This window comes from Squalius cephalus (genome assembly GCF_949319135.1).
Source record: "Squalius cephalus genome assembly, chromosome: 2".
Lineage (NCBI taxonomy): Eukaryota > Metazoa > Chordata > Actinopteri > Cypriniformes > Leuciscidae > Squalius > Squalius cephalus.
The window spans coordinates 47,610,015-47,622,777 of record NC_137123.1 but is presented as its reverse complement, the minus strand read 5'-3'; the positions used below and the strand labels follow the sequence as shown (position 1 = coordinate 47,622,777).

At 36.6% G+C, this 12,763-nt stretch overlaps 1 protein-coding gene across 4 annotated transcripts in view; it reads right to left on the bottom strand.

Annotated features, from left to right (window-relative positions):
- Positions 1 to 4,567: 4,567 nt before the first annotated feature.
- The window catches only part of lrba (LPS-responsive vesicle trafficking, beach and anchor containing), a 257,432-nt gene continuing 249,236 nt past the window's right edge, over positions 4,568 to 12,763 (bottom strand). For 2 of the 4 annotated variants that reach the window (XM_079850095.1, XM_079850096.1), the window contains exons 55-56: positions 7,673 to 7,824; positions 4,568 to 5,173 (exon numbers count right to left, since the gene is read on the bottom strand). In XM_079850095.1, the coding sequence (XP_079706221.1) occupies positions 5,083 to 5,173; positions 7,673 to 7,824 (243 nt within the window). In that variant the 3' untranslated portion in view covers positions 4,568 to 5,082. The remainder of the gene's footprint in view (positions 5,174 to 7,672; positions 7,825 to 12,763) is intronic. The other 2 variants (XM_079850093.1, XM_079850094.1) reach the window with 1 other exon arrangement.

The window sequence follows — 12,763 nt, the reverse complement described above, 5'->3', positions numbered from 1 at the left end:
CTCCATTCTGTCACCTGATGGAGTTTTGGTTCCTTGCCACTGTCGCCTCTGACTTGCTTAGTAATATTCAACAGTATTACTGATCTTACTGTACTGACACCATTATATATGAGCACTGAATGGAGCTGGACGATGACACTGTTTTCTCCTGAGTGGCTGTATATAAATGAACTAAATTAATAACTTTTTTACAACAAAAAATACATCATCACTGAACTTACTTAAAGGTATAGTGGAGGATTTCCTTTTTCCGGGTGGATCATCAAGACTATTGGTCCTCCTAAGTGTCAATCATTCTGGTGATATGTTTACGTAAGGCCATGGTACGTGCTCGTGCACACGATTCACACGATGGCGTGCGCTCAAAACACAGGTTGGGCTTCCCACTGATGCCTCAGTCGTGAAGTTTCTTGACAGGTAAAGTTTGGCATGCTATTTGGAGAAATCCATTTTAAATTACTGCAAGTAAAAGTTAATGTAAGCTATGATTAGCTCGTGCATACGTTTAATAGGCGTTCCCTCTCGGGAGCAGGTAGAGTGTTGCGCATGTGCATTTTTTCAAAAAGTGGAGAGGGCGGTTCTTTTCTAAAATTCGGGAAAATCCTCCGCTATACCTTTAAGCTGGACTAGGAAGCTATTTTCTTCTAGATCTGCTTAACAATCTGTGTTGTAAAAAGCGCCATATAAATAAAGGTGACTTGACTAATCATTTCATTACAGTGATCTAACTATCAACTGATATAACTGCTCAAAGTAATAGTTGCATTACTCTTTATGAATAGTTTTATGAAAGCTGACAAACAATAGTTCAGTTTCAGTATAACAAGATAAATCGACACCAATTAGGCTACTGTGAAACATGAAACAATTAATTTGATGTAATATTCATCATTCTTTTTCAGACACTATTCAAGAGGCGTTTTGGGTTCAAAGACAGAAAGCAGAACAGAACAGCCAGACACAGCATCCACGCTGCAAAACTCCCAGTTTGAAATATAATTGATTCGGAGAGGAGGGTGGTCTTGGAGTAAAAAAGGTTTAGAACCACTTATTGTTAGGAGCGCTTGTACGTCTGTATCCATAAGGCCCCCCACACTTTTTTTATACACAAAAACATTTGTAGTCTAGTGTTATTACTTTTAAAATCCATATTATTATTTAAAAAAATAATAATAATAATTCAAGATAAAACAGCTAAACAGCCAAGCACATCTCCCTGTAGTCTTGTTTAGTATAGCAATAGCAATATTGGTATTGATCAACCTGCTATACCACACAAGACCACAGTCAGTGTGAGATGCCAAAGGACTGCATATAGCAAAACATCCCATTCAGATCCATTCATAGCCAAACACACCAAGATACAAATGAAAAAAAAAAAAAAAAACATTCCGAATGTGTGGAAACTCAACGATCTGAAGGCGGGTCGATGTCATAAAAATAATAATAGGCTACCATAAAAAAATAAAAAACACACTACCCAACAACTTTTCACAACCAGAACGGAACTAATAAAAAAAGTCTAAATAACCAAGGCTCAGCCAATGTCAATCTTTTTTTTTCTTCAATTTTTTTTATTAGCTTCAGTTTTGAAAATGAGCGCTCCGCTGACGCACAGTAACCTCTCACACACTGTTTTCTTCTTTTAAAATTTGGCGCAGCATGACTATTTCATTCCATTCCATTTAAATGTGTTTTTAGGGAGGAATCGCATCTAGCCTTACCCTAGAGTTGCTTCACCCTCCGCCTGTGCCTGCATGCCCAGATGCTACGCCACTGGTTGAAACATGATAGGCCTACATTTCATCAAGTTTAACTGGTTCTTTCAACATACCCTCTGATGTTCATTCATGATTATTTTTTACTGTAACTAGTAGTAAATATGAAGAGATGATCTGGGCCGGTTTCACAAAGATAGACTTTGACTATGGCTTAGATATAGTAGATAGTCAGACTTCAGATAGACATCTAAATCAGACCATTGCACAAAGCACTTAAGACTATCTTAAGTAACTACACTGCAATGCATTCTGGGTAAAATAAGACACTTTTCAAAACAAAAAACATGGCGGATCGAGTAAGCGCATTCAACCGCTCAGTGCAGTTTACCCCAGCGGAAAATATGTGTTTGTTGGAGGACTATAATAGTTACAAGGTCATTTTACTTGGGAAATTTAGCGGAGAATGTAGTAACAAGAATGTTTAAATTATGAGCCATTTTCCCTTTTCTTTTGGCTGTTTGTAATGTAACTGATTGTTACTGCTGGTTGCCAAGGTAACGGAGTCTTAGACCTAAGTTAGCCTGGGGGTAAGGTGTCTAATTTTTTAGACTTATCTAACACTATAGACCGGTCTAAAATAGCTTTGTGAAACCGACCCCTGTTCGCTATAAATCAGGCTATGCATTAACAGCGCCAAAACGGAATTTATTGTTTGAATTTCCTAATAAAACTTTTTCGTAATAAACCATTTGAAAGCTGATACTTTGTTTCATCAAAAGTAACTCTACTGTCTTGTCTGTCTGCACGTTGTCCATGTCCTCGTTGCTCAGTGATGTCTTCACTGGTGAGATATGTGTGGCGACTGGCGAGAGCACGTGAGTATCACGCTGAATCCAAGTGGCAGGAAGTCCAAATTGGGCACAACACTTTAAGGAAATTTGTATACAAGATGAACTTTTTTTGTTTGTTTTGTTTTTTACAAATGTTACCTTGACACCAGCGTCTTTAACTCGCTGATTAGCACAATCAGTAAAGATGAAGATAAATTACACACAATTTGAATCTGCTATAGCGAGTAGCCTACCGCCCTTGCAAACAAACCTGTTTATGCTCTATAATGTCTTTCTTGACACAGGTTATTCACTTGTGTAAATTTATGTCAATCCCTGAACATTTTTTTTTTTTTCAGTTATCATTGTATGCTTGCTTAAATATTTTAGCATGAAGTACAGAAAGCTACTTTAAGTACAGAAAGCTAAATTGTAATGTTGGTTTGCATACCCCAAATTGTCAATTGTGTCAGGGACACTCTGACATAAAAAAATAAAAATAAAATAAAAACTCCCTTTATGAATGTTGGCTACCATATGATCTATAAATAAAGGTAGGGGGATTTTTTTTAAATGTTCCCATCAAAGTCAAATCAAACCTAGACCCTTGTGATACAGGTATATCATTTGATGTTTAATCATGTTTAGTGCATAAAACCGATTGAGCGGTCTCTAATTTAATAATGCGGCGATTCTCCCCTGCACTGCACATGTTGAGTGTCTGCTTTGTCTGACACTGCCATTTCAGGCGTTGGAGTGTCTACTAAAGAGCGGATAAACTGAATCAGGTGTATTTGATTATTTATCCGAGCTGAGCTATAGCGACCTCTAGCGGACACACAATATATTGCATGTGATTTGTTCATGCCAAATTTCATGACATTTTCAAGCATGGTTATCAACTAAAACCATTTAATAAATAATTTCAAATAAAATGAACTTTATTTCTAGCCTACTTTTACCAAACTAAAACTTTAACTAAAATTAAAATGAAAACAAAAAATAAAAAAATCTATAAACAAAAAGTAGCATATAAATGATACAAAAATAACAGTTTTCAAGTGTCTTATATATTCATTCTTAGATCTTAGCTTCCCTGGATTTGCACGCCTTTACAAAAACAATTTTTTGAAACCTTTTTTTTTATTGGTACAAAATGCCATTTTATTGTTTGAGTTCATCACACACGTCATACGACACTCATTCCATTTTAGCTGAGATATAACATGATATTACAGTAATGATAGCATCAACTGTTAAAACAAAACATCTGAATCAAACAGAATTTGTCAGTGTCCGAATCACACTGTAGTCGAACCAAGAAATAAACTTTTCTTTGTATTTTCACTGCTTGCCCTGAGTGTAATCTATGGGGTTATACTTTGAGCTGGCTTTTATGAATCATATATAGTGAATTCCCCCCAATTTCAGTTTTGAGCTCAGCTAAACACATCCTAGTAATTATCCATAATATTATTATAATATCCATATAAGTATTAAGTATTATATAAATATTATCCATAATAATATTACGCTCTGCCCACATTCAGATCTACATACACTAAGGTAAAGGGTAAAAGCACAATGGTGAAATCTCAACAACGCTTTTGATGACACTTTAAATGGAAATGAATATTTTTCCCTCCTCCATCTACTGTTATCTCTTGCATCTCCTCAAAGAAAAGAAAAATGTATTTAGTTCTGGAACACTTGATAGATATGGAGCTCACAATAAACAAACAAAAAGATAAAAAGATAGATACAAACACCCCAAAACACCTCTTTCCAACCAAAAGGATAATATCATTTCTAAATTACTCTCCCTTCATATGCAGATTCCGCCCCTTCAGTTTATAAAGTGACATCATTACATGATCACATAAGAGGTCCATTCATGTTGAACAATCACAGACAAAAAAAGCTCTCATTAGAAAAGAAGCCACTTTTCCATTCGTAAAGTGAACATTTAAAGTGGATGCCTTGATATGTCTGCAGGCAGCAATCTAATTTTATTTTGGAAAATCATTGAATAGTTCCACGTGGAAGAGTAATTTATTTCTCCCATAAACGAGGCAGCTTCCTTTTAGCTTCAGGAACTGTGCTATTAAACTACAAAACATGAAGTTTAGAGACATCCTGTTAAAATAATCACTGCAACTGACAAAAACAAACAAACTCACCTGCCCAAAGTTACACACACACACACACACACACAAAAAAATCATCTATCATAGACACTAGAAGTAAATATAGTCACTTAGCTATTGACCACTCAGACCAGTCTTTTTCACTAGAGCAAAGCTAAAAATAGATATTTCCCCCTCCAAATATTAGGTAAATAACCCCTCCCCTAGGATTTATATAGTAAGAAATTCCATAAGATCTACAAAATATAGCAATGCCATCTTTAAAAAATAGTTTTGCTTCTTTAAATATTTTGAATACATTCATGACTATTGGTAGTGCCTTTATGAACGGTGGCTTCGCTTGTTCCATTGTCATGGTTGCTGTGGTCCCTCTGTCGTCACTGGTCAGTATCTAGTTTGGTATTCGTGGTGCCATCTGTTGAAATCATTGTAGAACAGAACAATGCTACCAGACGCCATTCCAGTGATGATGCATCTGCAAAGGGTGATGAAGTGAAAGAGATTCAGGAAGAAAGAGAAGTGTCAGTAAGTAACAGATCAATATTACTTAAATATATTGATTGCAGAGTTCATTTAGAGAAGAGCAAAGATAATTGTAACACATTTTGATTTTTTTTTAGAATAGATCTTTGGCATTTTGTCTCGAACATATTTGATATGTCAGCGATCATTACTAATCCCAATTATACAACATAATCAAGTCTGGTACAAAAAAACTGAAACTAAAAGTTCACAAAGGCAGACGAAACAGTAAATGAAAAGGCTTTAAAATGTCAGTGTATGTATTTTAATGTGTCATTCTATTCTCAATCAGTAGACACATCCAAGCTAGACTAGATTCCAGACAGATGTTATTATTATAAGTATCATTTTTTTAAACTTTACTTAAGTTCCATTTTCTTTTTTACTGGAGCCTTTTTCTGGAGGAAGCTGTTACATTTATAAAAATGGGAACATTGTTGATTCTTTGAAATGTATCTACTGTACCAAATGAGACCAGAAAAAAACATACACTAATATTCAAAAGTTTGGGGCCAGTAAGAAGGAGGATATATTATTCAGCAAGAATGCATTAAATTGGTCACAAGTGACAGTAAAGACATTTAAATTAATTTTAAATAAAGTCTCATATATACACATTTACATACATACATACATACATATATATACACATATAAACACACACACACACACACACACACACACACACACACACACACACATATATATATATATTAGAGGTGGGCATAGATTAATTTTTTTAATCTAGATTAATCTAGATTAATTTTGAAATTAATCTAGATTAATCTAGATTAAAATGGCTCATTTGAATTCTGCCGAAGGCATTCAGAGTATGTGTGCTACCCAAATAATGACTATAAAAGTAAGTCTTTGAGAACGGGTTTCTCAAGCCAGGTGGCGCATTAGACCAGGTGCTCATCTCCTGTTTCCAAAATGCATCACAAACTGCTTGAGAAAGCTGTTCTACTCATAGACTTTAAAAGGTTACTACTGTACTGTTACCGTCCGTAGGCAACATTAGGTAGGCCTATGTTATTATCAACTACTATAGGCTATCAATTAGGGATGGGCGATATGGCCTAAAATCCATATTGTGATATACATTGCAGCCTCTTGCGATAACGATATTATAATAAAACCATTTCAGAACAGGTTACACAGACCCTGCTAAACAACTGCTAAATGTATTTTTTTTTTTTTTTTTGAAAGGGTGTATGTAGTTTTGAGAACATATATTGTGCAAAACTGTAAGTATACAACATAATTTTGCAGATAAATAAAATTTAAGTACACTAGCTGCAGAGACTTAAGTAGGTCTAATGTTTATTATGGCTTGGAGCTTATGAAACCCCAAATTTAAAATTAGAATATTGTCTAACTGATGTATTTTCAGTTAAAAGGAAACACAACAACGATTCTTAAAATCGGGCGCTTTTAATAAAAAGAGATTATGTGCTACACCACTCACTAAGATATATTGGGAATAATACGCGCGCGCTGGTATTCAGTGATATGTTTCGTTTTGAATTTGAGGTGGTAGAACGGATTAGTCGTGTGTTAACTTACCGAACTGTTACACCATACAGTCTACGTCGGACGGCTTAAATACAAACCAAGTCCAAATAATGGATGTTGCACGGATCTTTTACACCAGCTTTCACTTTCAGCCGTGTTTACTTAAGATGACGACGAATATGATGCGTTGCAGCCGGGTGTTCCTCGCGGCCGCGGGTAGATTGCGTCATCATAGCTTGTGTAGCTTGAGCCAGCTCCCAACGCTCCCAACCCAACTTGGAGAATAGATTAACGGCGATATTTTTTTTATCGCGCGATAAGAGTCTCGCGTTAACGCAGCGCGTTAACGCCGATAACGGCCCACCACTAATATATATATATATATATATATATACACACACACACACGTATATATATATACACACACACACACACGTATATACTGTATATATATATATATATATATATGACTATAATTTATTCAAACACTTTGACCTGATCATGTTTTGCTTAAGTATTTTTTTTCTTTAATTGCTAATGCAACCTTTTTACACCACAGACTGAAGTTATAAAGCATTGCTTGGTAATTGGTTGACCTAAATTGGTATTATCAAATTGTGTACTTAAATTTAACAGCTGACAGCTATCAACCTAATTCATTTGTGAGACAGTCTAACAGAAGGATGGCCAAAACCAGTGAAGTTCGTCATATTTTATAACCATTTTCTAAACTATAGCGAAAAAAACTGTGATAATGTGAGAAATGTTGAAGGTGTCTGAATAAATTTTGGTTTGACTTTGACTAAGATTGAATTGTACATTTACAGACATAACACAGTATATATTGAGTGTTACGATTATGCTTGTTCTCCCCAATGTCATATATAGTCTGGTAAAGGAACAGGAACCAAGTTGGTGTCTATGTACAGTATGCTACCTTTGGTCATGTGACATAGCCATAGAGCGTATTCCAGCATCACATCCTGGGTAAGTGAAGAGTTGTTTGAGATCATGAATCTGCCACAAGCTGAGAACTCCTGAATCTCCTCCAGACAGCAGATACTGTCCGTCTTTACTTAGCAGCATCGCCTGGAGCACAAAACATAGAGGACATTCAGTGTGTTATATAAAAACAGTCTGTTTGTCACAGTCACTCTCACACACACACAGTCAGTATTACTATTTTCTGCTTTTCATTTTCCAAGTCAAAGTGGTGGCTTCATGTATCCGAGTACGTTTTGCTTTGTTAACGCAAATGTTTTTTCACAGATGATAGCTTCACAGCAAATAAAAAAAAAATCTAGCCATCACAACAGCCTCACTTTAAAATATATTAAAGGCAATTAAGCACTCAAAAGGACCCCTGACCTTTTAGCGGTCTTTCAAATTTCACGATGATAAATAACACTGATAAGCATTTGATGGGTGGTTTAAATATGCTTTTTTTTTTGTTTGTTCTCGGCTCAGTGAATAAGCTCTTTGTAGCCGATGATGAACGTCTGGAGCATCCGGCTGGCCGGTGATTACAGGGGTTTACTGACACCCCTGTGGACCTTAGAGTGAGTGTGCCCTGCCTCATCCAATCAAAAGCCACACAACCCCCGATCTTTCCCAGCATGCACGGGGCCAACCTGGCGAACAGTTTGTTTCTTAAACCGCTGTAGCGGTGGTATCCTGCGGCGAAGGGCAGACAGAGTATGAGATTTATTCTGTTCATCTGGTTTTCCTGTGTGCACATGGGCTATGTAACACTTTAGAGGTCCCACGAGAAACACAGATAATACAGAACAGCAAACACACTGGGCTCTTTCATTCCCCACACGTGCACGCACACGTCACTCCTTAAATGAGTTAAATAAAATGGTGAGAAAATGGGAAGCGTGAGACGTGCAGCAGCGGCAGATCTTAAAGTGACAGCAGCCAATAATGATGTCTGTCATTAATGTTGATCAAAGAACAAAGGGAACAGAAAATTACTCACTGCTCTTGACTAACGAACTTTTGTAGCTTTAATAAGGATTCATCTACATTTAATTTAATTTATGCAGTGCAAACTGTTTGATAACTTTATTCAATTTCTGTATATTTCCTACCTGTTAGCCAATGGTAAATATGACATTTATTATGGCTTTATGTGAGGATTGTTTTAAGTCTACTTAAATTAAAAGTTAAAGGGGGGGTGAAATGCTATTTCATGCATACTGAGTTTTTTACACTGGTAAAGAGTTGGATTCCCATGCTAAACATGGACAAAGTTTCAAAAACTAAGTTGTACGTTTGAAGGAGTATTTTTGTTCCAAAAATACTCCTTCCGGTTTGTCACAAATTTCGGAAAGTTTTTTTCGAGTTTTTCGTCACACTTTTTTCGAGTGTGACGTCAGATGTAACGGAATTTCCTTATATGGGTCCTAAGGGCACTTCTCCGGTAAGATCGCGGCCGCGTGCGCACTCGTAGACTAGAGCAAGAGAGTGAAAGCAGTTCGCCATCAAAGCGCCCTGCCCGGCTTTTGGGAAGTCAATGTCACCAAAGAAATGTGTTTTTGGTTGCCAGGGCAAGACAACCCTGCACAGATTCCCAAAGAACCCAGCGTTAAGGAACCCGTGGATGGAGTTTGTTTTTCTGAGCATAAACGGAGTTGTGTAAGACTGTTTGTTCCCTGCATTTCGACGATGATTGTTTTATAAACAAAGCCCAGATCTACGGATTTGCAGATCGTCTAATGCTTAAGGATCGAGCAGTCGCAATGATAAAGGTTCGCGGTCGTGCGTTGGAACCGGACGGTGAGTAAAACTGTTGAACATATGTCTCTGTGTGTTGTCACTAGCTCGGCGCGTTAGCACAGCTAAGCTTCGCCCACAGGGCCCGCCCCCAGCCGCTCGGTTTTTTCCGGAAAGACTCGGTACAGCCTATCTTTCTTTTATAAATATAATAAAACAAAAGACTTTTTGGAGATATGAAGGATGCAATATTACTCTATAGGTACTCAAGATTAACAGGAGATTGAGTGAAAATGAGCATTTCACCCCCCCTTTAATTAAAATTTTTTTTTTTGGTAACTTTCAATTACACTATAATGTTGAATGGCTATAATTAATGATAAAAAAAAAATCAGTTTCATTGAGACATCAGTAGCTGTATTTGTATCAGTGATATTGGCCTTCATTCATAAAAAAAGATGCCATTAAATGTTTGTATATTAATGTTTCTAAATTAAATTAATTTGGAGATTAACTGTTAAATAATTTTATTACATTATAAAATCTATAAAAACTTAAGTGTGTGATTTGTGATTAATCTAGTTATTGACAGCATTAATATATATATATATATATATATATATATATATACACACACACACACACACACACACATTATATAAACACAAACTTTGATGTTAGATGCGATTAATCGCAATTAATTGATTTGACAGCACTACTAAATATATAAGCTTGATTATTTACATTAACCAGTTATTTTCTTTTATGGGGTTTATGTACAGATCCAGATTTAATCCAGGTGATGCTCACAACAGAAGCTAGAATGGACCGGAGAACTTTGGCTTCCTGTAGTGCAGACCTAGTTGTCACAAGGGCTGTATTTCAGTAACTTTTCACTTAAAACTCAATTACTCAAATGCTTGTTTTCTTCAGGAACAATTTTGTATATTGATTTCAACGGCCTAAGTTGAAACCATTTTAAATGAGTTTTTTTGGTCAGTTCAGTTATCCGAAACAAAAATATCAATATCATCATCATTCATAATGGCTGATGGTTAAATTATTATCATACAGTTACATAAATGATAATATAGCTAAAGTAAATTATAACTGAAAGGTTGAACTGTTCTTTGTTATTTTTCATAAAACTGAGGTTGGAGTTTCACGTTCAAGTTGTAAGTCTTAACAACCTTTTGAAAAATCTTTGACAAATCAACTCTGCTACTCCAAAAATGAAAGAGCCCTCTGCTGCACATCTGTCACTTACTGGGGAATTTTTATTTTTTAGGAATAATAATGTCAATGTACTTACTTTAAATGTCTCAGCCTATGTCTCACGCTTTTTGTGCAGCAGTGGACATTTACTCCAAGTCTCATCAGACTTTTCTAGACCATGTTACAGTATACCCAGAGTTGTATTATTATGGGTTATATACCCAATTATTATGATTTATAAGTTGTTTTCCTCATGGGGACCAAAACATGTCCCCATAAGGTCAAAATTGACTGGTATTACTATTCTTTTGGGACATTTGGTCCAAATAAACACACACACACACACACACACACACACACACACACACACACACACACACACACACACACACACACACACACACACACACACACACACACACACTTCCCCACTAGCACAGTCCTGGGTGAAATACCCAGTATCAATCACAGAGACTGTTATGCTAGATCGCTGTCCAGCAGACTTCAGACGTTACAGCAGCTGGGATCTGAGTGCATTTGTGTGCATGTGACCTCTTTTGATTTGTTTTGGATGTATCTGAGATGTGTGTAATTAGGTTTCAGGTTACACTGTGGCAAAACTTAAGCATTTTATTTCAGTCGTGGTATGAAGCAGAGGCTCAGGACAGACATATGGGATCTGAATTATACATAAGGGAAGAATCACCAGAGACTGTCTCAACTGTGTCTCAATTAATGACAGCCAGAGAATAAAGCGATTCTTCAAAGTTATGCACGTGTTTAGTTTTTCCTTTATTGTCCAAAAGTCCTTAATATGAATCATCCCAAAATCCTGCGATTTGAACAGATTCAAACTCCACCCTGTGACTCACTCTGAGATTGGATAATAATGTTGTCTGGTCACTGCTGCAACAGGAATTAAGTCTTCTGTTCTAATGTGCCTTATTACTTCAAAGATGTCTGAGAAAATATATAAGTACATAATCCAGCATCCACGGTGGTCCCTCTGGACCATGTCTGGAAAAGGATCTGTGAGAAGCAGAGATGTCCAGGTTGCAGAGCGGGCTGGGTCAGAATCATAAATCAGTGCTCTCCTCCAGGGCCGCCATTCCAGAATCCAAGATGGCTGCCGTGACTCAGATATCTGACTTAAAGTCAAGCTGTGATTTTAAACAACAGGGTTGTGTTGGATGATGCCCCACTGTTTTTTCTCTCTCTCCTGATCTGTCTGTGTTAGGTCAGGATATGTCTGGCACAAGTAAAGAGTGGATTTATGAAGACTTTAACGCAGCCTATTGCGTATGTGCAGACGGCTCGGGAAATGTCTGTTAAAATGGTTACTAACAGACATGCGCTCAGTTGTGGGCTCCAGAGAGCCATTCATGTATTATTTCTACTTGTCCAAATTAATGTTCTGTCAGACCATCAGCATGAAGACTCACTTTAACCACAGCAACAAACTGTCCCAGCAACCCACTTACTCAAACACAAAACCACATACACCCTCTTCTCCACAAACACACACTGTCACAAAGATGACACTCCATCTGGCATGAGAGGAGTTTACTGTGTCACAGTGTGTGTGTGTGTGTGTGTTGAGGTCAGAGATGGGCAAGAGAAGTTGAGTACTTGAAAATGATGGCAATAATTGATCAGGGATAATATTTCTGTGACTTCATGTTTATTTTTTGATTCATTAAAACTAAAACTTTCCAAAAGCAGCCTTGTTTTTGATTGGTGACATTTAGTAAGATTTGTTAGAAGGGGGCAGTGTTTGAATTGAGTATCATTCTGTTTCAGTGAATGACCAAAAAAAAAACCCAAAAAACTCCTTTAAAGCCTAATGAATCTAATGAATAGATCACCAATAAAACAATAATAAACACTCAAAATGGGGGAATATTTCATCTACTCCACTTTCCCACAATGCTGCAAACCTGCAGCTTTGAAGTTTGTGTACTTTAAATTCAGCCAAGAGGTCAATCTGTGATGTTTAGATCCTCTATTGGTCATGTCTTCTCATTATACAAAAAGTTGTAGGTCAGCGTTAAACAAATGTGAAGCCGAATGCAAAATTTGTATAACCTTTGGTTTT